This window comes from Ostrea edulis, chromosome 1, assembly GCF_947568905.1.
Source record: "Ostrea edulis chromosome 1, xbOstEdul1.1, whole genome shotgun sequence".
Lineage (NCBI taxonomy): Eukaryota > Metazoa > Mollusca > Bivalvia > Ostreida > Ostreidae > Ostrea > Ostrea edulis.
This window is the reverse complement of record NC_079164.1, coordinates 92,885,446-92,908,616: the sequence shown is the minus strand read 5'-3', so window position 1 is coordinate 92,908,616 and position 23,171 is coordinate 92,885,446. Positions and strand designations below refer to the sequence as shown.

General features: G+C 36.0%; 2 protein-coding genes across 2 annotated transcripts in view; one reads left to right on the top strand and one right to left on the bottom strand.

Annotated features, from left to right (window-relative positions):
* Positions 1–3,749: 3,749 nt before the first annotated feature.
* Positions 3,750–17,599, top strand: LOC125673785 (von Willebrand factor A domain-containing protein 7-like). Its single transcript, XM_048910589.2, has 20 exons — positions 3,750–4,125; positions 4,218–4,340; positions 7,672–7,845; positions 8,200–8,278; positions 8,910–9,001; positions 9,142–9,306; positions 9,570–9,809; positions 10,080–10,193; positions 10,298–10,540; positions 10,976–11,094; positions 11,579–11,726; positions 12,215–12,288; positions 13,497–13,650; positions 13,794–13,972; positions 14,070–14,178; positions 14,604–14,799; positions 15,167–15,227; positions 15,320–15,546; positions 16,720–16,849; positions 17,000–17,599. Exons 1-20 carry the CDS (start codon positions 3,888–3,890, stop codon positions 17,213–17,215), a joined length of 3,081 nt encoding a protein of 1,026 aa, XP_048766546.2. The 5' UTR covers positions 3,750–3,887; the 3' UTR covers positions 17,216–17,599.
* The window catches only part of LOC125673793 (transmembrane protein 201-like), a 28,685-nt gene continuing 23,113 nt past the window's right edge, over positions 17,600–23,171 (bottom strand). Inside the window, exons 11-14 of the mRNA XM_048910612.2 lie at positions 21,770–21,847; positions 21,472–21,545; positions 19,249–19,486; positions 17,600–19,120 (exon numbers count right to left, since the gene is read on the bottom strand). Of these exons, the coding sequence (XP_048766569.1) occupies positions 18,870–19,120; positions 19,249–19,486; positions 21,472–21,545; positions 21,770–21,847 (641 nt within the window). The 3' untranslated portion in view covers positions 17,600–18,869. The remainder of the gene's footprint in view (positions 19,121–19,248; positions 19,487–21,471; positions 21,546–21,769; positions 21,848–23,171) is intronic.

Below are 23,171 nucleotides of genomic sequence, written 5' to 3'. Positions count from 1 at the left end.
TTATTGCTCTCTTCAATTCAGTTGATGAGAGCATCCATTGAATTAATGAGAGCAATAATAGATTTGATGCGCGCATTAATTCAATTATTGCTCTCTTCAATTCAATTGATGAGAGCATCAATTTTGTAGAAATATTGCTCGCAATAATTAATTTAGAGCTCGGTATAAATAATTTAATGATCTCTTTAATTCAATTGAAGATATATTTAATTATTTACAATGCTTTTGTATAAGGAATTAATGCGCACATCATTTATTTTAAAGAGAGCAACAATTCAATTAAAGAGATCATTAGTTCAGTTGTGGATATGTTGAATTGAAGATATCTTTAATTATATAGTTGCTCTCTCTAAACGAATTATTGCTCTCTTCAAATGAATTAAAGATATCAATTGAAGAGAGCAATAATTGAATTAATGCGCTCCTTAGATCAATCATTGCTCTCATCAAATGAATTAATGCGCGCATCAATTCAATTATCGCTCTCATCAATTGATTTAATGCGAGCATTATATCAATTATTGCTCTCTTCAATTGAATTGTAGCGCGCATCAAATCAATTGTTGATATCATCAATTCATTTGAAGAGATAATTAATTCCATTAAATCTTTAATTAAATTGTTGCGCGCATCAAATGAATTGATGATATCTTCAAATAATTGAAAATATCTTCAATTGTTTGAGTTTATGTTAATTTGGTGATCCATATATGCATAAAAAGTAGAGCCAAATGGGTAGAAGAGGGGGAAGAAATAAACACATTATTTTTGTTCTCTGAAAACTAGAAATTTTCCAAGTAAATTGATCCCCAAACTAGAAATTGATGATGGGAACATATTCGTATCTAACAACATCAAATTAATTGCACAAACTTGGATTTACTCTGTCAGGAAGCTTTCATGTAAATTTCCATTTTTCTGGCTCTGTGGTTTTTGAAAATAAGATTTAAAAAAGATTTTCCCTTAATACTCGTGTGTAAAACTTTGATCCCTATTGTGGTTCCATCCTACCCTCGGGGCCATAATTTTTACAAACTTGAAATTGCAAAATATCAGGAAGCTTTCATCCAGGCGCGGATCTAGAAAAATTTTCAACGGGGGAGGGGGAAGAGGAAATGCAGGGGCGAATCCAGGAATTGCGGTTACGGGGGCGCCACTTTATGAGGCAGGGGGTTTGGGGGCGGCCTTGAGGCTCCCAGAAGCTCCTGGATTTTACTGATTTTATAGGGATTAAACTATGTCTCCTATTTAAGTCATTTTTACTATTTTCTATCATTCTTAATAAGGTGAAATTAGTAAAATGACACAAATTTTAAGGGTTTTTTTGGAAAAAATTAAGTTCTCCCAGTGAAGTAATTCAAGAAATCAAAAAGATTTTGTCATTCATTTCTCTGGGAGTGGAAGAAATTATTGCTTCTTTTATCGTTTAGTACATTTGTGTGAACAAGATACCACGATTTACCTTAAATTTGAAAATTTTAGGGGGGGGGGCGCCGACTGCACCCCTCCCCATCCTTAAATCTGTCACTGAAATGAGAGTTGTTATAACGTACATTAACATAGTTAAACGACAACTTAACAGGAATGCTATCAATTTGTATTTCTAAATTCAAATTTGGATTAATGTTATTGTATAATTATCAGACGTAGATCTGTCACTCTTGATTTTCAAACGAATCCTGTTTTAAAATGCATTCCGATTTACTCCCAGTAATTCATTTTCTTTAAAAAATAAAATGTAATATTACAGATACAAACTATATAAAAGATAATATGAATTATCATCACCTGATAGAAATGTTGACGGACAATTGTATAAACAATTTCCATCGCCTAGGATTTTAATAACTCTATAGTCATTCTCTCTCTCTCTCTCTCTCTCTCTCTCTCTCTCTCTCTCTCTCTCTCTCTCTCTCTCTTCTCTCTCTCTCTTTAAGCGAATCTAAAGGGGGGTTGCAACCCCCGTAACCCCCCCCCCTCTAGATCCGCCACTGTCATGTAAATTTCAACTTTTCTGGCCCAGTGGTTCTTGAGAAGACTTTTAAAGATTTTCCCTATATATATTTGCATGTAAAACTTTGATCCCCAATTGTGACCCCACCCTACTACAGGGGGGGGGGGGGCATGATTTTAATAAACTTAAATCTGCACTATATCAGGAAAATTTCATGTTTACAATTTTCAGCTTTTCTTGCCCAGTGGTTCTTGAGAAGAATATTTTTAAATAAACCCACGCTAGTTTTGCATTTTTGTGATTATCTCCCCTTTGAAGGAGGTATGGCCCTTCATTTGAGCAAACTAGAATCCCCTTTACCCAAGTATGCTTTTTGCCAAATTTGGTTGAAATTGGCCCAATGGTTCTGAAGAAGAAATTGAAAATGTAAGAAGTTTACAGACAGACGGACAGACGATGGACAACGTGTGATCAGAAAAGCTCACTTGAGCTTTCAGCTCAGATGAGCTTTAAAAAATCGGATAAAAGGTTACTATTACATCGTTCACACAAAGAGAAGAAGCGAGTATGTGAAAGACAAGATATGAAAGGAGAGGGTTCAGGGATGCGATCACTGCCCCTTTGTACCTGTCTGTCATTAGGGCTAAACAGTAGCTCTAGGAAGACAGCTCCTATCCTGCCACGCCTTCTATAGCCTTTTTTAAACAAGTACCCGATTGGAGGGAAGTCCTGTACCCATATGTATCTGATTGGAGAACAGTTCTGTATCTAAGTTTCTGATTGGTGGAAATTCCTGTACCCAGTTACATGCATAGGAGAGCATTCCTGCACAAAATTATCTGATTGGAGGGAATTTCTGTACCTAGCTACATGGTTGAAGAGAATTCATGTACCCAAGTATCCGATTGGAGGCACTTCCTATACCCAAGTATCCGATTGGAGGGAAGTCCTATACCCAAGTATCTGATTGGAGAAAACTCCTGTAACCAATTATCTGATTGGAGGGAAGTCCTGTATCCAAGTATTTGATTAGTGTATGAAGTGACGACCTTAAATTCTAACCTTTTGACCTAAATAATATTCAGGGTCATTCGTTAGTCATAGGAACTCTTCATGTGAAGTGTCATAATCAAATCAACACAGACGGACTAAAGCGGGAAACAATGAATAAATAAGTTTTGTCTAGAGAACATAACAGCAAAGGCACTTTATGAGGAAAGAAACTTAACATATTCTGGAGATTACTTCTTTGAAATGAGTTATTTCAGTGAATAGGGTAATTGAATTCTGGTATCGTTGGAAATGCAGAAACTGGTATCAATAACGACGACTGAAGTGGGCGTTACATGTACTTGCCACAAGCTTTTCACCATATAAAACAGTAATCTTCGCCTCTGGACCTGAAAGCGTTCCCCCCGACAACTCCACGCCTTTTTGGAGCGAACACAATATTTTCCTTTAGATAGCCATGCCCCTGGACTCACTTTTGAGGTGGTTGAGTGGGGGGAGGGGGTAGACAAGAAGGGTTAACGAACATACCATATTGATTCCCTGGCTCTTTTTAGCTACAACCTAAGGCCTCGTTTTATATCATTTTGATGTTGTGATTTTCAGATTTAATTTCTTAAATGAGTATCGTGCTATATCTAGTATGTTAGAATGTTCTGTCCTTACTAAAGGTTGTGGTAGATAAGTGCTCCCTTATCAACAAACACTAGTTTAACTGATTTTTATGTTTGTTGATTGAACATTGATTTTTTTTTTTCAGTGCACTGCCTTCACATTTTCTTATCTCCAAAACTCAGATATCAAAATCACAGGAACAAGATCGAACTTCTACGAACGGCAGCTAGAAAATTACTTCCGTGCATATCTATTAGTGAAAATGGTGACTTAAAAGGATTACATTATCACAGAAGGAAAGTCCGTCAAAATGAACCTCGTTGTGGCCGTATTTGGTCTGGCGGTTTATATAATATGTCATTCTAATTCAGTGTTGGGTTTTCTACCTTCGTCTGAGAGTGGGGGAAGGAGGTCAGATTTTACACACGTCAGTATCACAGAAGATGGAATCTACAAAGCGGTGGCGGAGGTCATCATAGAAAAGGTCAAACCGGGAATTTACGACACCGACAGTCACACGGACAAAGTGAAAGAATATTTCAATTCCGGTAATGAATATTTGTTAGCGCCATGTCCCTGTGCTTTGATTGACTGTTTTCCCCGTGTATTTAACTTTTTTGACCATACTCTCCTCTTACAGATGCCTGGGGAAGGTTACAATTTCAACAGACCGTAGATTACATCGTAGACAAAGTCAATCTTGCACAAAGGCAATATAGCACTGATGCTTGTAGAACAATGAACTGTGAGCAGATTTCATCAGGTAATATGTTCTACGATTGGCTGTCTCGTGTTGTATCAGTTTACAATAATTTACCTGTCTAGAATGACTTCTTAAATCGTTTCTATAATTTATCAAGTTGCTGTCGTCCGTTGTAAAAACATGATATTTACGCCTCGGGTTGTTTTATACACAACACGTTGGTTTACAGAATCGGGTGTAGTACTGGGTACATAACACAAAAGCACACACACATTTTGAACATTTTCTAAATCCGCTCTCGTATAACTTGGTTTTTAATGTAAATGTCAACCAGAAGTAAAATGGCATAGAAAGTCAGTGTGTACCCTCAACATACTAGCAGTCTTCTGACCTAGAACACATACATTGTAACCTTAATAAACTGCCAAATTACATTACGACAGTGTGTCCCCAATACACTGCCTACCCTTCAATACGCTATCATCCAACAGTGTGTCCCCAATATACTGCCTACCCTTCAATACACTATCATACTACAGTGTGTCCCCAATATACTGCCTACCCTTCAATACGCTATCATACTACAGTGTGTCCCCAATATACTGCCTACCCTTCAATACGCTATCAAACTACAGTGTATCCCCAATAGATTGCCTACCCTTCAATACGCTATATCCCGTAGGGATCCGGCTTAGAATAGGTTCTCAGTACCCCTTGCCTGTCGAAAGACGCGACTAAATGGGGCGGTCCTTCGGATGAGACCGTAAAAACCGAGGTCCCGTGTCGCAGCAGGTGTGGCACGATAAAGATCCCTCCCTGCTCTAAGGCCGTAAGCGCCGAATATAATCCTAAATTTTGCAGCCTTTCACCATGACGTCTCCATATGAGTGAAATATCTCGAGAGGGACGTTCAACAATATATAATCAATCAATCAATACGCAATCATACTACAGACTGCCTACATAATAATAATAATAATAATAATAAAGCCTTTATTTATCCAGGATTACATATTTAGCGATAACGCTAGTTTTCAATATGGTCCTGCATATAACATACATACAGACAGATATTAGTAAAATAAACACAGATTAAAAGAAGTAGAATACATATAAACTTAAGAAATAATTATGAATGTAAAATAAATAGAAACAAAATGAAGGTTAAAAAGTATGGTGATAATCTCTAAGATAATTTCTCTTAAAACACGCAACACTCGTTGAGTTTCTTATATTTTGACTCAAGGCATTCCACACTGTGCTCCCTGAAATGCTGAAAGATCTTCTATAATATTCTGTTTTTGCCCTGGGTATATACAATATATTTGAATAAGAATTTCTAGTTTGCCTCTGACTGACTTCTGATACATATTTAAAAACATTTAAATAATCTGGCATTAAACCATGTAAAACTTTATACACTAAAATGACTTTTCTATAGACAAAGTAATCTGATAGAGGCAACCAGTTAAGTTCTGTAAACATGACATTAGATGGTGTTTCAAAATTTCTGATGTTAAGAATTACCCTTGCAGCTCGTTTTTGCAATATAAAAAGCTTATTCACATTTTCAACATTTCTTGGATTGCTCCATATAGTACAACAATATGTAAAATGTGGAAAAATCATAGTATTAAAAATCTTCAGCAGCGCATCGTTTGACATAAAATATCTTATTCTTCTTAAAATGCCAATTCTCTTGGAAATCTTGTTCATAAGTGATTCTATATGACTTTTCCAGGACAAAGTTTCATCAATAATAATACCAAGTAATTTTGACTCCTGAACACATTCTATGACATGGTTATTTATCACTAAATTTAATTTTCGATACTTTGATAATTTTTGTGCCGATCCAATAAGCATACATTGAGTTTTAGACAGGTTTAAGCTTAATTTATTTTCCTTAATCCACATTATACTGCGCTGAAGATCTTCACACATCTTTGACTCAATATTTTCCACTGACTTATCTGTTACATCTTGTGAAGTATCATCTGCATACATATTTACATGAGAATGTTTCAGTGCTTGTGGATAGTCATTAATATACAGGATAAAAAACAATGGGCCTAAAATAGAGCCTTGCGGAACTCCAATGGTTACATTTTTTTCATCCGATAAATTGCCTTTCCAAATAACTCTCTGTGTACGATTTGTTAGATATGATTTAAACCATTCAAAAGTATCGTTGCATATGCCAAATGACTTGAGTTTGTGTAATAAAACCATTGTGATTGATAGTGTCAAATGCTTTCCGTAAGTCTATAAAAAGTATACCAGTAAGTTTACCTTCATCAATATTTTTAAGTCATCTATCTACTAGAGAAATAAGAGAACTTTCACATGAGTGTTTTGGCCTAAAACCAGACTGACAATCTGTAATTAGAGAATTTACTGACAAATACTCATAAAATGAATTAAACATGCCTTTCTAAAATTTTGCTAACACAGGGTAAAATGGATACAGGCCGATAATTATTAACTAGACATTCATCCCCTGATTTAAAAAGTGGTACAACTCGTGCCTTTTTCCAGTCATCTGCACAAATACATTGAAAATATATGCAAGAATATCACATACACTGTTTGATGAAAGTTTTAGAAGTTTGACAGAGATACCATCCAAACCTGTTGCCTTTGATGCAGACATACATTTTATCTCATTTTCTATAAATTCTGCAGTTATACCTGGTATTGTATAAGAATATTTAGGTATTTGTTCTTCAACTGTAGGTAAAGTGTCATCAAAATGTTTTCCTAGCTCATGACCAATGTTACAAAAGTAATTATTAAAACATTCGGCAATATCCTTTGTATCTTTAAAAATTGCGTTATTGTCCTTAAGAAATGTACAGTTTGTATTCGTTTTCTTAGATGGTAAGAATTGCCTAAGTTTGTCCCACATGTCCTTGGGCTTGTTTTCTGCCTGGGAAATTGCTTCCTCAACAAATGCATGTTTTGCCTCCCTGATCTTTTTCGTCACCCTGTTTCTTGATGCTCTGTATAGGTTCCACGCGTGACCATCATTACTCTGTGTCGCCTTTTTAAAGAGGTGTTCACGACAGTGCATTTCTGTAAGTATGTCATCGTTTATCCATTCTTCTGAACGTGAGTCAATTCTTCTTTCTTTTAGAGGAATGTGTTTATCCACCACTTCAAAAAATTTAGAATAAACTCTTCAATACGCTATCATACTTGCGTGTAATGTCCCCTCAAATACTGCCACCTTGAAATCGGCAATTTCAAGAATGTGGTCACATTTACTGATTACTGATTACTTAAGCACAACACTGCATTCTGACTGTCTGTACCTACACTTTAGTTATAAAAAATATCATAGCCACGCTGAGAAAAGCTGAGTTTAAATTGTAATCTAAATATATTCAAGGTAACATTTTGCTACAGTCCCTGAAATTCAACATCATTCAGAACTCACAAACTACAGCTGGAGACTGGGCACCTATTCGGGATTTACTGGGAGAATATTTGTTCACCATGCAGGAGTTCTACAGTAACACTAACTGGGTAGAAATGTTCGCTAGCAGACCATGCAGAGAACTAGGTGTGTGGTCGAATTTTAAACATTAAACAATATACTAGTGAACAATTTTTCATCAAAGTTTTGTATTGAATATTGAATTTCAAGGAATAAACGTCTAGTTAATTTGTTTGTTATTAAACAATGAAAGCCTTGAGGTAATTTCTGCATAAATAAACGAATATCCGTATTTATTGATAATTTTTATTTTATCTATTTATTTTTATGATATTTACATGTAGGCTTTTATGTCAAGTTAAAAGGTTACTTGCGCGTCACAGGGCATTCATCGAGAAATGAAAACAATGGGGAAAAAAGCAAAGGTTTATTGCAAATAAAACACTGTTGATCGTTTTATTGACATTTTGTTCTGTTCAGGGGTGAAGAGACGATTACCATTCAAACTTTCTAGCGTTCAAGAAGCAACTTGTACCAGCTGCAATTATTCCAAAGATGCGTATGTTTTACCTATTATAACAATATTGTTCTTTTACAAATTGACAGTATGAGAATGGTATTATTTCACGAATGCATATCTTACAATCTAATTAAAATTATACTTGTAAATCTGTTCTTCTACGATATGCTTCATTACAAGATCTAACAACTCCCCGTACAAGGTCATATCAGCATGACCCAGGATGTTGACCAATCAGAGCGTCGCCTAGAAAATTTTCGGTATGCTCTCGTTCTATCGGAACTACGTAACTTTACTGAGGCGTCCAGATAAATCCGAGTAAAGAAATCAACATGGCGGTTACCATAGCTTCCTCGCCGAGCAGTTGATAGTGTAATGATTTGCCGAATCCAGTCGGTAATATTGCTATGCAATCCTTAAGAGCAATGATAGTCTGCAAAATTTCCAGCTGTTGAGGCTTCTATTGTATGTTTAGCAAATCGGTAACCTTCGCTATGTACAACCGATAATCAAATAACACACTTTCTCATTGGTCGATCCGTGGTGTCATTGGTTCTTCATTGGCCAATCAATATATTACGAGCAAAGGTCATGCTGAGATAACCTTGTAAGGAGAGTTGTTAAGCATATCGTAGAAGTCTAATTTTAATTAGATTGGCATGTCTTACAGCCTTCTCTCCAATTCTTGTTCTAACAACATTATACAAAATGGAAGACTTACAAGTGGATACACTTCAATCCAAAACGTCGTCAAACCGTTCCGTATGTTCTTCATTACTTTTCATGGCCACTTTTTTGTTGTTGTTTCGCAAAAGTCATTCTGTAGATACAAATAAAATCAAATTATGATATTATACAGTGGCAATCAATTGTGCTTTATCAGAGTTTTCCTGCCACCACAGGTAAATGCAGTCATGGTGGCCCGAGCGATGCCTACAAGGACGTCGTAGCGATTGGTGGAATTAACAAGGAGACATCTGACCCAGAGTTATCCCCCCATTATCACCTGCATCAAGTAGCAGGTCGGGCGGCAGTTCAGGCGACATATGACCTTTTAGTTGGAGAAGGTGAAACGACAGTGTTTCTGTACATTTGACTACCATCCGTACTCGGATTCGATTCGAACCCACAACTCTTACATATGAAATTAACCACTGAAACATAATTTATGGATCGCCAAATCAACACTCTGATCTACTCAATTAAATGAAAATTAAATCACTGCAACACTTGAATTAAAGATCTCTTTGAGTAATCATAAATATCCGAAACAGATGCATCTTTTTCTCTAACGATATCATCAATGACTGACGACGTAACTGTATTTCAGACACCGGCCTGTTATCCGCCATTGGTTTAGACAGAACGATGAGCCTGTTAGGAATGGACCACAACAATCTGTGTTACAGTTGTTTCTCGCCCTCCCTGTCTCTGGTTTTTGTTATTGGTGGCACGGGTTCTATGGCTGAAGAGATACTAAAGACGAGCACATATAGTGTCGCCATCGTCAATAAAGGACAGGGGTCCACATCGCCATTCAATTACATATTGTCCACTTTCAACGATCCAGGTATAATCACACAACATGGTGCTGGCTTCTTTGAGACGTATATGTAATAACTAGTAATCTCTACATTTCGTATTATGAACGTGCATGCGCAAATGATATATGTTATAGTACACAATTCAAGGAGAGACAATACAATTGTACGTTTATGTATGTACTAGAATATAGAAAGCACAGTAAAATTTCTAGATGGGCACTCAAAAGAACAAACTCCAGTTTCAAAATGTCACGGGGTAAAATCATCTGCTTTAATTAAAATATTCATGTTTACAGAGACTAGGGTGTTTGTAACAATGAGCGGTGTGGAAATTAAGAAACAACTGCAATCGCTTAAAGCTCATGGAAGTGGAGACTACCCAGAGATGGTGCTGCATGGAATGGTCAATGGTGAGAAATACTTTTTCTCTTAATCATTCTAAAATTATACAACTGCCCAAAAGTATTCCATCTCCAATTTGACCAAACTTCTAAACTACATTTTTTTTTTACAGCCATGAAACTTGCCGAGCAAGGATCGTGTATATTCTTTTTCACAGACACTGATGTGAAAGATCTAGGACTCTTGTCTGACGTCATAGAGCTGATCAACAACAAAAGCCTGCATCTTCTGCAGTTTGTGATAGGGAACAGTTCGACTCCACACACTGCCAATGATGCCAAACCTCATCATATGCCTAGATTCGCTTTTACACCTCCAAATGTCCACTGTATACCAAACGGACATAATCTGTCAGGTATCAAAACACGTGAGCCTCACGCGCTCCGATTGTCCCAGACAGTGAGCAGAGTTTGATTTAATCAGACTGTCAGCCTTTGCTCCTACACAACTGGTACCCACCAGCTAATTTTTGGTATTTTAACTAAAAAAATTTATCATGAACGGTTGGCATTTGCTTTGTGAGTACCAAAGACGAAAGTCACAAGTTCTCTCTCTCTCTCTCTCTCTCTCTCTCTCTCTCTCTCTCTCTCTCGTAAGAAAGATTTTCCATTGCGTTGGAATACTAATACTATACCTGGAGATAGATTTATAGCATGTGCGGCCCAAGTGGAAATGGGTGAAAATTTTCGAAGGACTGTAATGAATTACGCAAGTTAATCAACAGTATTTCACTAGCAGTAGTGTTACCTCATTTTCTCTGTTACACATTTCTATATTTGATATGAAATAGGTGAACGAAGGAAGCGTTCTATGGGCAGTATTTTCGATCAGATTGCTGCGCAGACTCATTCCACCGTTATACAGACGTCACATTCAACTCTCGGAAATACACTTGGACAAATAATCCAGGTAGCCAAAGGTTTTCATCTCCCAACCAAAGTAGAGAATGGTGATTTTATCATAATTGTAAAGCCACCCATGGCCTTAGTCAACATCTACGTAATGCTGTCACTAATAGTTCGTCGGCAAAGTCAGTGGTGGTTGCACCTAGGCATTGGTCAGCCTGTCTCTATTATCTGTCTTTCCGCAACTTTAACCTCGGTAATAATCTAATAATTTTACAAGATAGAGACTCCATTCATGGTGAATTGAAATGTTAATACTATGAAAGTGCTAAAGGTCAAGGTCATTCAGCAAAGTGAGGATCAAGTTTGCCACAATCCAATGTGGTCACTCTCAAGGGGCACTGTGTTTAACTAACACATCTTGTTTCTCCATGATAAAATCATTTGGCATCATTGTCGTGGATAATTATGCATAGCAGCATGGATTTCATGTAGTCAATGGAAGTTCAAGAATTATACACTGTATTTGAATATGCATGTGATTGCAGGAAAATATGAATATACACACACTGGGTGTGGCCTCGTTTGAGATGGACGCTGACGTTCGATCCTTTCCTGTAGACCGCTGTCTGTCTTTGTTTACGGTCAGTCTAGAGGGGAACGGCTGTTCTAACGTCGCTTTACTCCGACCTGATGGTAAGACATTGGAGAATTCATCTTTTTTATACAGCCCGAAAATGTAGAGGGCAAAATTAACATAACTTACTATATATAGTATATAATATAAATATCTTAAATTATATAAAGATATTTTGATGTGTACAACAATTCAATGAAAAATCTCTTCATATAGCTAATTATATCTTCAAAGCTAAATTGTTGCGTGCATTAATTCATTGAATTGTTGATAGCATTAATTATTATTAATTATTGACGCGCGCTATACTTGAATTGTTGTTCTGTTTAAATGAATTTATTACATCAACAATTGAATTGGTGCGCGTTATACTGGTACTTCAATAGCTAATGCGCGCAACAAGTCATTTATTGTGCGCAATGATTGAATTGGTGATATCTTCAAAAAAGTAAACGTATCATCAGTCATTTGAGCTTATATTAATTTGAGCTCCATATGAAAATGCTATTCATTAGGAAACAAAAGGCAATTATTTTCATATTTTCAGGTTCGAACCAACCTTTTACAGGAAATGCAACTAAAGACATTATAGACCGGAAAACGACTATTCTTTCTGTGCATGTAAGTCCCTATGGAAGCGAAATCCAAGCATAAGTACATACATTGTGTATAAATATTACATTTGTACATGCAAATCTTGAGATAACAAAACACTAGTCAGAACAATAGGAACATATCCCACGCCATCATTACTCTGTAAGAAAAAAGCCCGAGGGCTTACGAACTTTGCGAAAGATGGTTCAATCCTATGGAGCGCCAAATTAACATAAACTCAAATAATTGAAGATATCTTTAATTATTTGAAGATATCATCAATTCAATTGTTGCTCTCTTTAATTGAATTAATGTGCGCATTAAATCAATTATTGCTCTCATCAAATGAATTAATGCGCGCTTCAATTCAATTATTGTTCTCTTCAATTCAATTGATGCGCGCATTAATTCATTTAATGAGAGAAATAATAGATTTAATGCGCGCATTAATTCAATTATTGCTCTCTTGAATTCATTTCATAAGAGCATCAATTTAGTAGAAATATTGCTCGCAATAATTAATTTAAAGCTCAGTTTAAATAATTTGATGATCTCTTTAATTCAATTGAAGATATCTTTAAATCATTTACAATGCTTTTGTATAAGAAATAAATGCGCGCATCAATTCTTTTAAAGAGAGCAACAATTTAATTAAAGAGATCATTAATTCAATTGTGGATATGTTGAATTGAAGATATCTTTAATTATATAGTTGCTCTCTCTAAAAGAATTATTGCTCTCTTCAAATAAATTAAAGATATCATTAATTCAATTGAAGAGCGCAATAATTGAATTAATGCGCGCATGAAATCAATTATTGCTCTCATCAAATGAATTAATGCGCACATCAATTCAATTATTGCTCTCATCAATTGATTTCATGCGCGCATTATATCAATTATTGCTCTCTTCAATTGAATTGTAGAGCGCATCAATTCAATTTTGATATCATTAATTCATTTGAAGAGGTCATTAATTCAATTGAAGCGCGCATCGATTCAGTTGAAGAATTAATGCTATCATCAATTCAATTAATGCGCGCAATTATTCAGAATTGAAGATATCATTAATTATTTGAAGAGATCTTTAATTAAATTGTTGCGCGCATCAAATAAATTTATGATATCTTCAAATAATTGAAGATATCTTCAATTATTTGAGTTTATGTTAATTTGGCGCTCCATACAATCCACAGTGTTTATTTTAATAAATGTTTTCTTATGCCAATTTTGCAGAACCCGTTACATGGAATGTGGCAATTGAAGAATATTGACAAAAGTCATTGTCACGTGACTGTTTCTGGTAGTGGGTGTATAGACTTCACATACAAGATATTGGAAGATATACGAGGGGTAAAATATCCGATCAGCGGAACAAGCCCCGTTGCAGGTAAATATGTTCCCAGAACTTGCAGACATGACATGTACAGTCCGACTTCGTTATCTCGAATCTGGATATCTTGTATTACCCACCCAGTGAACAAATCATAATATCGTAATTACATCGCTACATACCATAGTAATTTCATCCAGGTAACAATTACACACTCAGTGTGTCGGTAAGAGGGATTCCTCAAAATCTCGGAATACACACAAATATCACACAGATCTATTTGAAGAAACCTGACGGTCGTCTATTAACGTCACTTCCTGTGTCTGATTCATCGAGAACTAGCACGAGGTCCGTCTTCACCGACGTCACGTTCTGGGAGGTAATGTATTGTCTCTGAATCTGATGGCTCCCTGTCACATTCTCAGTAGAATGTTTGATGTTTTGAATACTAATAACCAATTGTTTCATTTTTTAAGCCTTTTTACGTTGGAATCAAGGGGTTGGTCGATATGGAAACAATGACCAGAGAAATTCTGAAAACAGTGACGCCTGTGAAAGGAAAAATAGAGTTTGTTCCTTCTTCGAGTAAGTCATAATAACAAGTATACTCAGGGTTTATATTTTATGCGATTACACGAACGATTAATTTTTTTCATCCTCTGATTCTTGAATTTGTAACACATTATATTTATAATTTATATAACGCAAAAATGCATGAATAATATTAGAAAGAGGAAGAGAGAGATTTCTTAATTCGCAGTGATCATAATTTTACACAGTGAAGTATACAACTACGATGTAAGCAATGATAAGCTTTTACAGATACTTTCATTCCAATTCAATAGAGAAAAAATGTTTCCCTGGCGTTTTGGTTTATTCTTTCTTTCTTTCTTTGGGGGGGGTGGGTATTTTTTTGTTTGTTTATTTGTTGTTGTTTTACCGATGTGGATACGGTATTCCATGTGCTGGAAACTATATATCTTTCCATATCATATCGCTTTTTCAAACAGACTCACTAGTGTACAATCAAGAGGTTGCAGTGAGTGTTAGGATAACAAACGCGGGAGTGACTCAGCAGACGTTTGACGTGGCAGCCGCGGATACTGCGGGCTTTGTTACTAGCGTCATTAAACACGTGACGTTGGATAGTAAGCAGACAAAGACGATGGACTTCCATATTACAGCAATTCCACCTGCAACATACACGTTAGTTTTTTCATAGAACTGCATCAATTTCAAACGTATAGATATATACATGTAGTTACATGTATATTCACCACTGTTTTGTCAAAATTTATCAATTGCTAATACAGTATTTACGACACGAGAAAGATTGCTTCGCATTGAAAGTTATTTGGGGAATGAAATGTATCTTTTATTTTACAAAACATACATACCATATAAGGGAATTTGTTTGTAATGTAGAGAAGATGTAAACAATAAAAGTTCCTGTATGATCTCAGATTATACAGATTACTCCGTGCTTCCATTATTTATATACCTGCATGATACAATCAATCTAGACATTATTCCTTAAAATTACAAATTTATCAGTGTCCCTTTCCTCCCATAGAAAACTCACCATCACCCTCTTAACTGAAGGAGCAAGCTCCAGAATAGATAAACACCTCATGGTAATATACATGTGGTTTTTCTTGCGGCATTTGATTTTACATATTGGTTGAAAATCTATAATTCAGGATTCTCCCTTTGACCTGTGATTTAGGTTTCCACTGTAAACCCACCAGATTTGAAAGTGGTCAACCGCTCAGAGAACTGTAAAAAGGCCAGTCTGAACATTTACAATTGTTCCCATCAGCAGTGGGAGATGGTAGTGTCTATTGTCTTCACGGCTAACATGACGCGCCTGTATTGTACTCCGGTATCCAGCACTCTAATCTTTACATATCACCAGGACAGCGCAGACAAAAACAAGTACCTAGCTACTCTCAAGTAAGTCTACCATTGTATGTGATCAAGTCTTCACTGCAATGCGAAAATGAATAAAAATTGATAAATGTATGATCAACTTATTTTCTATGAAAGTGGACATTACAATATTTAAGCCTAAATGTTCTTTCTTTGATGTATCGCTTTCTTTATGAAAGGTAAGATCTATCTCCAATCACTGACGGTGGCTCTTCTGTATTCAAAGTTAGTTAAACAATCGTAGTACTTGTATACGTGCCTTGTGAAAATACGTAAATTTCTATTTATTGTCACTCGGTAAATTTCAAAATTTACTCGACTTATAGAACGTCATTCCCCTTTATATGAATGAAAAAGTATAGATAACGAACAGTAAATTAACGATCTTATAAATCCTATGAAGAATACAAATTGAGAGCAGAGCAGACATGGACCCACTGGAAATCCAGAGGTGGGATCAGGTGTCTAGGAGTAAGTATTCCCTGTTGACCGGTCACACCCGCCGTGAGCCCCCTATCTTAATCATGTAAACCAAGTAATCGTTAGGTAAAGAACCGCCTAACAATTGGTATGAAACACGCCAGACATTCGACCTAATGACAGGTTGTATTTGCAAGTAATATCATTATATAACGACCAAATAATTTGCGAAATGCTGACTTTAAACGAGACTGCTGAAACTCCTGTAACATCGACTTAATCGTCAGTAGCCTATTTCGGTTTTTAAATTGATAATACGCAGAACTTGCTCTCTCGGTTGACAGACATGTAAACACGATATGTAGACGATATGGAATACTTCTTCATATATATAGAAAGTCGAAGATGGAGAAGCTGATGTCATCCCATTAAGTATTCCATGCATACCAGTGGCGGATTTAAGGGGTGGGGATTCAGAAAAACCCCAAGCTCTTTTTTTTTTTTTACCACACCCGAACCTATAAAGGATGTGGTGACTATAAATGAAAGGAAGAAGGAACAAGAATTTCAGTCGAAAATGTATTAAAATGCACCATTTTAAATCAGTCTCTTTAAAATTTCCCAGAAGGAGCCCCCCCCCAATGGGAGGGGGGTATTCATCCTCCCCCTTCGGCCCCTTGGGCCTCAACACCCCCCTCCCCCCCCCCACACACACAGTAGGTCTAGATCCGCCACTGCATTCAATCATACTTCTAATAAAATCACATTTTTAAACAGAGGAAATTGTTGTACATATCAGCTATCAGTGATCGCTCATGACTCCGCTGGAAACTCAAAGACATTGGCGATAAAGTTTTCAGGTGAAAACAAATTCAACACGGATGTAGGCGCAAATCAATGGAGCAAGGTGGGTGGCTCATATCACAAATTCAATATCAGTCGTGAATTGCTTCAAAACATTTCTTGATAAAATTGATCTGTGTTGAAGTATTGCCGCTGGATAGCAAATATTTCATAAAAGAGAGACAACTCTTGTGAATAAATCATATTTTTGCAGCAAACTGGGAAGAGCAAAGAGGGATCCAGTTCTAATACATGGCCAGCAGTAGGGGGCGCTGTAGGTGCTGCCGTCGCATTAGGGGCGTCTGTACTTGGATTCAAGAAATACAAATCCATGAACAAAGTTGAATCGGATTTACCGGATGCTATTACGGACCAAATGCAAAATGAAAGCTTTGACAAAAACAGAAAAAAGAAATTTACAATGTTTTGATTTGATATGCATGGTTTATCATACGATCTTTTTTTTTTTTTTTTTTTTTTTTTTTTTTTTTTTTTTTTTACGGTGAATCCTAATACATCTACCGTATTCTAAATGCCAATTCTAAAAAGGTCAAGGTTAAATTCTTTGGTAGTGTCTACAATAAAGATTGCCATTAAACTTTTATTTCAAATATTTTGTGAACTTTAACACTGGATGTGGTTAGATGTTTTGTTTTCGGACATCAACAACTCATGGCGAAACAATTATTGAGTATTATTGGTATTTTATTTTAAATTATCACATCCCATCCCTGCATGTGGATTTTTAAAAAAATATCTTCATATTTAGACAGTCCGAGAAATGTATCTCAAAACAAATAAAAAGAGAAAGAAAGACTGTCTACTTTTTATTTTCAACCACATAACAAGCAACATTTGACATAACTCAAACAAAAGCTTTATGATACTAACATACACGTGTACATGTACACTCCACGGGCAATACACATGTACACTCCACGGGCAATACACATATACACGTCATTGGCAAAATACACATGTACACGTCATTGGCAAAATACACATGGACGTTGCAATTCAAACATCAGAGTCTGTTAAAATATGCTGTCTTTCTTAATGCATCAACAAGATGGTTGGACTGCGTCTTAACAAAATCTTGATTTCATATTTTTTTTATAAAAAAGTTTTAAAATTACTTTGCCAATACACATGTACACTCATGTACACGCCATTGGCAAAATACATATTAACGTTGAAATTCACACATCCGAATGTGTTAAAATATGCTGTCTTTCTTAATGCACCAGCACCATGGTTGAACCATGTCTTACTAAAATCTTGATTATATATATATTTTTAAAAGTTTCAAAGGGGCATTAGCTGTGAAAGTGATGGCAACAATATGTTCTCAAAATCTCTCAGTTGCATAGGAATATATGTTGATGACTAATAAAAACATTTATTTTATACAAAAACAAGAGAACACTAATAAAACTACGTTAGATAACCGCTTTTAGTGTAAAGAAATACATAAGGAAGAGTCATTGTCTTGCAAGACAATAATTATTCAATCACCAAAATTACTCATTCATGTGTCTGCATTGAGATTAAACAGTGTTTGAAATAATTAAATAGTGGTGTTATTACTGAAATATATTATATTGAGCAATTTTCATTGAATGCAGTTTTTTGTTGTTGGCAAAATGACAGCTAATGCCCCTTTAAACTTGCACAATTGCATTAGTCTTTCCTTTCAATAGAGTACTATCTGCTCGATATAAAGAGAAAGGCAAGTTAGAAAATATGAACATATCTGTTGAGAAATCATCAAATACCACTCCCTTACTTCTAGCGAGTCAGGGGATGAAATAGCTGCATCACAATCCATTGGAAATATATGTCCACATCGTCATTTATTTTCATTACGTCGCGGGTATTCGGGTACACCTCAAATTTAAATTAGTAACTCTCACAACATTGTTTGGCACTTAGCAAATAATGAATCAGTAATTCTAAGGGAACTACACTGTATATTTCAAGGTGTCAACATCAATGTGGTTAATTCAATATTTGTTTAATTATCATCTTGAATTAACAATGGCATATAAGGAAGAGGGGGGGGGGGGGGGGTACTGTACACATATTTACGTTATCTCTGTGTCGGCATCAGTCACCGACTCCTGGGAATTAGATTTCATAAAGAGCCACTTCAGAGAAGTAAACGCTCTTGTACATTGTTCCATTCCATACGCAAATTTCTGATTTTGATTTCTTGAATCCTGTGCCACGGCACCCGTTGTGACTTTCTTGGTTTGAGATGTTCCCAACTGAGAAACTAACCAATCAAATGCTTCTTCGATTCCTTCTCCTGTCTTCGCAGATACAGGGAATAAATCTAAATAGAAATAGTGGTTTCTCATCATTTGCATAATATCATGAAATAAAAATCTAGAAGGAAGTTATTTCGTTGTCTGAGCAAATCAATACGAAGAGGCACCATGTTATTAGTGTTGATATACCTACTCCAGACTCTTTTAAGCTGATTCAGCTTAAGCTTTTCTGCAATATCCTCCATTGACATGACGTCATCAAGGTCTGACTTGTTGGCCAGGATGAGATACACTGCCTGGTCAAGTTCCGGTGACAGATTGGCGGGAAGGATTATGTCATGGTACAACTCGTCCATTCTTTCCACGTCACTTCGGTCAAGGACGAATATGACGGCATCAGTACCTTTATAGTAGAAGCGAATCAGTGGTCGCTGTTCCAATAGAAAGTTAAGCACAATTCAGAATCAGGAATGCACATCAATTTTAGCCAGGATCAGTAAATGTCCTGGTCCAGTTGCACAATGTTAGTATAAGTTTAGATGTAAGAGTTGAAGGGTAGATAACTGTTAGTTAACGTCAACTAACCCTCGTGCAACTGGGTCCTGGAGACGCTTAAGAATATTTGAGATTTTTAATTAAAAGGCATTCAGGGAAAATTCCTTGACCATTGCAACTGAATTACATTTGCGTCTGACCAAAAAGAAAGAAAAAACAAGGTTGTTTTAGATACATATTTGTCCAAGTATGGCAACTTTAAACTTAAAATGTCTGTAATGATAGTGTTGCCTGCTAGTCAGGGGCAACCACAATGCTAGCTGCAGAACTGTAGCTCTCTGAAAAAATATTTTGACATAACAGAGAGCTACAGAGCCACCCCTTATAAAAACCTTCGATTTACGGCGCACAAGAAGTTGTGCACGGTTGAGGCCTTATATCGTTGTATTCTTGACTAGCTGTTTCATATATTTAACATCAAAAAATTCTTAACATATTTTCCTACTATACTTGTGTCTAAACATACTTTCAAATATTCATTAAAGCCCCTTACGACCTGAAAACTCTCAGCTTCAAATGATTTCGTTTATTGACGTACCCATGTTAGGTAGCCGGGTCAATTCGTACCCTGTTGTTGTTGGTATATATTCATAAAATTCGTTATATGTTATGTATTCGCTCTTCATTTATCATCAATACAAATAATTTATAGAAATTAAAAAAATAAAGTTTTTCTAAAGGTAAAATAAGCTCTTGATTCATGAAAATGCTACTAAAGTCCTTAACACTCGTATGGCAGGGATGGAGACCGAACCAGACTAATGAAAGCCGCATTGCCGTGAGTTTAGCTATTAGAATAATTATTATTTAAAGGCACTAGGATGATACATTATTTGAAATATTTAGCTAAAATATTTGTGGGGATATGAATTCACATCTAGACGTTATTGTGCAAGTATGGAAATTAACCAGGATTCGAATTGACCCGGCTACCTAACATGGCTATGTCAATAAACGAAATCATTTGAAGCTGGGAGTTTTCAGGTCGTATGGGGCTTTAATGAATATTTGAAGGTATGTTTAGACACAAGTATAGTAGGAAAATATGTTTAGAATTTTTTTATGTTAAATATATGAAACAGCAACTCAAGAATACAACGATATAAGGCCTCAACCGTGCGCAACTTTTTGTGCGCCGTAAATCGAAGGTTTTTATAAGGGGTGGCTCTGTAGCTCTCTGTTATGTCAAAATATTTTTTCAGAGAGCTACAGTTCTGCAGCTACCACAATGCCAGGTTTGATTTCTCAATATGATAGAACATATTTCTGAATAACCAGTTATTTAAGTCATGGCCGTTGACCTTGTAACTTGAAAACCAATGGGCGTAATCTACTCTTTCGGAGTTTGATGTCTGTCATCAAGGTGCGCAAGAGAAACTAAGTAGAATATTTTCTTATGTTCAGAGTAGTTTGACCTTGTAACCTCATAATCAATGAGGGGAGGGGCATCTATTCCGTAGGATGTACCAGTGTACCAAATTTGATGCTGTCAAGCAAAGGGTTCTCAAGATTGCTATTTGAAGTTAGACCTTGTGACCTCAAAATGATTAAGTTGCATCTAACAGTTAAGGGAAACCAGTTTATCAAGTTTGAAGTCTATCAAAGGTTCTCAAGATATTGAATGGACAATATCCTCTATATCAGAGTAGTTTGACCTTTGATCGTGTGACCTTGAAATCAATAGGGGTCATCTACGCCTTAGGTAGAACCAGTGTACCAAGAATAATATCTGTCAAGAAAAGGGTTCTTGAGATAGTGAGCGGACATTTCGTCTATCGACAGGTGAAAAACAATATATATCCCTTTTTTCAAAAATAAAAAATAAAACAACGCGATACGTCAAACCTTCTAGTTTTCATACCATTTTCTCCCGACAACCAATGTCCCACGCCGTGAATCTAGTGTTCTTGTGTTGTATTGTCTCAACATTAAAACCTACAACAGGCATACCATCTGTAAATGTTTCATCTGCCTTAAAGATTCTAAAAGTGGTAACAATAACAATCAAAGCCACTTTATACACAAGTATGCACTGTTCTTTAACAGGGTTAACTTTAAAACTGCATTATTAATCTTGAATAAAGGCGAATGTTTATCTCAAGTATCAGCCACGAGAACATGAGAACATTGTGTTTTCATGCTGGGCTCTGCAGTCATACCTATGGATGGTAGAGCGTCTATGACTTCTCCCAGTTTTATCCGGTACAACAACGTGGTCTTTCCCGCAGCATCCAGACCTGGATATATCAAAAGCAGCTCAATGATAAGCCTTGTCTACATATATATAAAATGCTGTATCAAAAGCTTGTTGCTTGAATTATTAACAAAGTGGGGGGGGGGGGGGGGGGGGGTTACTCAAATAAATCGTGTTTAAAGTTAAAGAACACACACACACACACACACACACATATATATATACAAACAAACAAACAAAACCATCAGCAGACCCAGAGTACCCCAGCAGTTTTATCCACTTTACTTCCGTGTTGATTAAGGAATAAAACGTCTGTTTTCGTTGGATTATGTGGGTATAAAGGCAATGACACGGACATTTGCATAATCGGCGAACAAAGTAGATTTATTATAATCATATTTTGTGACAAGACGCTTGCATATCAGTGTTTTTATCGAGAATTACAAACACGTAGATACATATTGGCAAATACAAATACGCCCACCACATGAGAAAAACTACCTGAAATTACTAATAAGCAACCGACTCCCGCGTAAATGCACATTGTATAAATCATCAAGCAAAAATTAACATCCATCTATTTTTGTCAGTAATTCAAGTAAGCCGTCTTACAGTACGCAGTATTTTTCGAAAAAGAAAAATATGGATCTTTCTATTTGACATGAAACCCTTTATACATGTATATATTTTGTAAACCAAGTAAATATCTGGGTTTTATGAATAATGGGGATATAAAACAATGAAAATATGGCGGTAGCTTTTAATCATCGCTTTCGGCGGTCATGTTTCTATTGATTTATACCCCTATAATATACATGTAAACAACCTAGACATTGATTTATCATCATTGTGCATATGTGCATCTATATGACTCTGTAACCACGTGCGGATGAGCCACTGCTTTGTGCTGAACATTGTGGCGTTCAATGATCTTCTGCTTATTTTGATGGTAAAATGATTCACACGGCGCACTGGTCTTTGAGAAACATTCCCCGAATAAACAGATGGTGCTCTACAACTTGTGTAATAGACCTCGGTCGAAGAAAAACAATCTGGAAAATAGCTAGATCTGCTCACGTTCTCTCAAAGTTTATATATCATTCTTCGAAACGACCAAAAGCATTTACTTGAATAAAAACGTATGCGATTTTAATTATATATGAATATATATATACTGCATCTCTAACGGAACGTCTGCTTGTTTATTGCGTAATTTTCGTCTTCGTTTTTATAAAAAATAATTCATCGCAGCTGGAAAATCAGAGAGAAATGAAAAATGAATCCAAATTACAGACGTGTCAGGAAGAAACTTGTAAAATAACATTTAATTTGATGGAGGATTATTTTACGGTGATCTCATATCTGTA

Bases quoted from the DNA above. Each gene is read 5' to 3' on its own strand.
- LOC125673785 (XM_048910589.2), top strand. From the start codon at position 3,888: ATGAACCTCGTTGTGGCCGTATTTGGTCTGGCGGTTTATATAATATGT. The intron at 9,307-9,569 runs GTGAAACGACAG...ACTGTATTTCAG, and splicing joins TGACCTTTTAGTTGGAGAAG to ACACCGGCCTGTTATCCGCC. The intron at 11,727-12,214 runs GTAAGACATTGG...TCATATTTTCAG, and splicing joins CGCTTTACTCCGACCTGATG to GTTCGAACCAACCTTTTACA.